We start from the raw sequence: 3734 nt of genomic DNA on the forward strand, positions 1-3734 counted from the left end.
GGACATTTTTAACTCTTGATCTCATCACATATAATCACCGTGAGGAAACATCTAAAACCGTTTTTCATAAAACTTTTTTTCTGCGGAGTTAAAACTTATAATCAGAGGGTTATTATCCCGAATGCTTTTTATGATGGTTTTGTTGGAGAAGACGCCGCATGTTTCCAAAGAACAAAACTCCTCTGCACACGCTATTAGAAAACCAGCTCCATCCGGATCGATCGAGTCTGCCCGTCAGCGTCTGAGGCCGTCCTCGACCACTTCACATGAGTCTCGTCTTCCAAAGCGGCGGCCTCCCCGCTGCGCTCGGTCCACTGGGGAAAAAGCAGAGGCCAACGGGTAATTTTGTGGCTCTGCCTGCTATCCTCGTTTGGCCCGGAGTTTTTTTAACAAGGACGGGGCTGAGCCAGCCTCCGTGTGTGTGTGTGTGTGTGTGTGTGTGTGTGTCTGTGTGTGTGTGTTTTTTAGGTTTGAATTTAAACACAGTGCTTGAATTGGTACAAAAACGGTCAGTAATCCAAACCAGCAGCCTGCAGGGACACTCAGCTGGCTCTGCATGGGGGCCACTTTTACAAGAGGCCAGGGGCCAATCGCAGCGGCCCCGTACATGTTTCTAGGATTTTAGGACATTTTTAGGATCTTTGGACATTTCTAGTTCTTTAGGACATCTCTAGGATCTTTGGACATTTCTAATATTTTAGGACATCTCTAGGATTTTTGGACTTGTCTAGTATTTTAGGATATTTCTAGGGTATTAGCACATTTTTAGGATTTTAGGACATTGCATTGGATTTTCGGATAGGACACTTAAGGATTTTACTTTTTTTCAGATTTGATAATGCTTCAAAGATTTTAGGACATTTTGTGGATTTCAGGATGTTTGTCAATTTTAGGATGTTTCTTGGATTTAGGATGTTTTTAGGATTTTTGGACTTCACTTGTGTTTAAGATACCTCTAGGATTTAGGACTCTTCTTGGATTTTAGGACACTTTTAGGATTTTTAGACATTGCATGGAAGTTTCTCAGATTTAGGATGTTTTTAGGATTTCAGGACATTTCTCAGATTTTAGGACATTTTCCGGATTTTAGGAATTTTTTTCTTGAATTTTATTTTTGTGGATTTTAGGATGTTTTTAGGATTTTAGGACATTTGGGGATGTTTCGGGGGTGTGGGGGATCCTCCTCTGGCACTTTTTTGATAAAAAAGCTCTATTTTGATGCTGTTTTATTGACTCTGGCACTTAATGTAAACTAAAAGTACAAAAACAGTTCCCAATGTGAAAATGTTTGGAGGGCCACTTGGCACCCTTTCAGAGGCCAGATTAGGCCCGCGGGCCGTAAGTTGAGTATCACTGCTGTCGGCCTTCAAACTCTGAATTCATTAATGAGTTCATTTGTGGTCTTTAAACTGTCGGCAGAGCTCAGGCTGCTCCATCACTTCACCCATCACCATTTTTTTCCAGTTTCCGCCACCTGCTTCCTCCCTGCGAGGATATTTTAAGGTTATTTTTCTGGTGTTTTTCTGCTGCTGATAACAAGCGCTCGATAAGTGCCAGAGGAGGAAGAGGAAGAGGAGGACGAGTTGAGTGACAGTGTTGTAAGAGGACAGGAAACATCGGGCGGCTCCACCCTGATAGAAAGAGACAGAGATGTTCCTCTTTTTGATTTTCCTCACTTCTCGTTTCAGCAGATACTTTCAGGGAAGTTGTTTTGTAAACACAATCAGCTGTTTGTGGCCGAGTTACGGTGTCGGGGACGCTGCTTTGAAAGATCGCTCTTGTTTACAGGCCACACATCAGCCAGACGAGTAAAATACCCCACTATCTGTGGGAAAGTGGAAGGACTGAGCTCTGTCAGTCCATTAGAAACGAGATTACGAGCAGGATTCCTGCTCAGTAACCGTGCAACAACTATAAACATCTATAAATGAATAGTGATAATCAATACTTAGTTGTAAATTAGTCAAAGAGGGGTCAGTTACAGGAATGAATTATTTTAAAAGATACTTCATTTTGATGTTGTTTTATCTCCTCCACTGTTGATGAAAATGTGCTTTATTCAGTCAGTTACTTTGTTCTGTAAACAATAAAAATTCTCTCTAAAAAAAGGGTTAAAAATGTTATGAGACATTAAAAATAGTAATCTGAGCCTGTCAGAGCTACTTTTGCAGCGGTGACGTTGCAGCCTGCCGTCAGCACTCTCGCTCAAAACTGGACCAGTTTTTAAAAAAATGTTGTTCCCATTAGTCACTTGAAATAATGTCAAAGGTACTCTTTAACTACACAAAAAACTGTAAAAATAATAATAATATTAATAGTTTAACTGCTGCTTCATGATGCAAATCTGAAAGTAGTTCAACTACCAGAGGCTGCTGCAAACGTAATTATTCCTCCAGAGTGATTATTTACGTGTTTTTCACCTTTTTACAGCACGGCTGCTGCATCACCGTGTTTTTTGGAAGTGGCGCAGCGTTGCACAGAGGTCTGTTGACTGGGTGGAGAAGAGTAAAAGTTGTTTCTTAAATTAGTTTCGGTTCCTGTCTGTGGTTTCTTCCCCTTCTGCGTTTTCTCAGAAATGTGTGCCCTCTTGAAAAAAAAACAGTGAAATGAAATGATAAACAACACAAAACAGAAACAAATCAAATAAATATCAATTCTGGGGGGAAAACATGATCTGCTGCCTGTTTTCTTTTTGTTCTTGGCACAAATTCTTTGTGGACGTCTTATTTCTTCTCCTGCTTTGCATCAAATGAGCTGTTTTTCTTTGTTCCTTCACCTCCAGCAACCATGAAGAAAGGCCAGAACGGCTCCAGCTGGACCCGAGAGCAGAGCCTCGTGTTCGGGGGAAACAATCAGAACGCGTCGACTCCGTCCTCGACCTCCACTTCTTCTTCCTCCTCGTCGGGCCAGGTGACGTCCATCGACGGCGTCAGCTTCACGGAGGGGGACCTGCTGCTCCAGGTAACGGCTCAGAGACGCTGCGTGTGCGACACGATGTTTGATGTCTCGGAGGAAAAGCGACATGACGTTTATTATTTTGTGTCTTCAGGCGCTTAACGGCTTCGTGCTGGTGGTGACGGCTGAAGGTTACGTCTTCTACACGTCGCCCACCATCCAGGACTTCCTCGGCTTCCACCAGGTAAAACATGATGATCGATGAAGTCAAATATTTATAAATTTACTTACTAAGTCGTTCTAGAAAACCAGCGTCAGAAAACATGAAAATATTCTGGGGTTTTTTTACATAAATTGAAAATATAATAATTTAAACATTCAAAGGTTTAAAAACAACACAAAGCCTCAGCTCACACAAACACATTTGGCCATAAGCTGCTGGCAAAAACAATTTTCTTTCCATGTTTTTGAAAGAAATCAAGACAGTTTCCAGTTTTTATACTGTAAATAATACATTTTGACATTTCTTTTGCATGAAAACACATTAAATCGAACAACAAAGATGGAATAATAAAAATAAATAAAAGAAAAAATGGGGAGAATAGATTTCAATGCCAGTATTTATCATATAATGAACAGATGTAATGTATATGAGGGACCTGAAGCTGAACGCTGCTGGAAAGTTCTGGAGGAAATCTAATTAAAATATTTGAAAAAAAAAGCAGTAAAATAAATAGAATTTGTTGCAACTGTGTAACCCTGTAAGCTTGACTCACAGCGTGTCATGTGCCGACTGTGTGTGTGTGTGTGTGTGTGTGTGTGTGTGTGTGTGTGTGTGT

General features: G+C 40.9%; 1 protein-coding gene across 1 annotated transcript; it reads left to right on the forward strand.

The window, feature by feature from the left end:
- The first annotated feature begins 2470 nt into the window (after positions 1–2470).
- On the forward strand, positions 2471–3199 carry LOC121937687 (aryl hydrocarbon receptor-like). Its single transcript, XM_042481012.1, has 2 exons — positions 2471–2961; positions 3050–3199. Exons 1-2 carry the CDS (start codon positions 2788–2790, stop codon positions 3158–3160), a joined length of 285 nt encoding a protein of 94 aa, XP_042336946.1. The 5' UTR covers positions 2471–2787; the 3' UTR covers positions 3161–3199.
- Positions 3200–3734: the final 535 nt, after the last annotated feature.

Source organism: Plectropomus leopardus, unplaced genomic scaffold (assembly GCF_008729295.1).
Source record: "Plectropomus leopardus isolate mb unplaced genomic scaffold, YSFRI_Pleo_2.0 unplaced_scaffold27121, whole genome shotgun sequence".
NCBI lineage: Eukaryota > Metazoa > Chordata > Actinopteri > Perciformes > Serranidae > Plectropomus > Plectropomus leopardus.

What these genes read in the sequence shown, in the direction of transcription:
- LOC121937687 (XM_042481012.1), top strand. Translation starts at nt 2,788, where the DNA reads ATGAAGAAAGGCCAGAACGGCTCCAGCTGGACCCGAGAGCAGAGCCTC. An exon ending in AGGGGGACCTGCTGCTCCAG is followed by an intron (nt 2,962 to 3,049) that starts GTAACGGCTCAG and finishes TTGTGTCTTCAG; the next exon opens with GCGCTTAACGGCTTCGTGCT.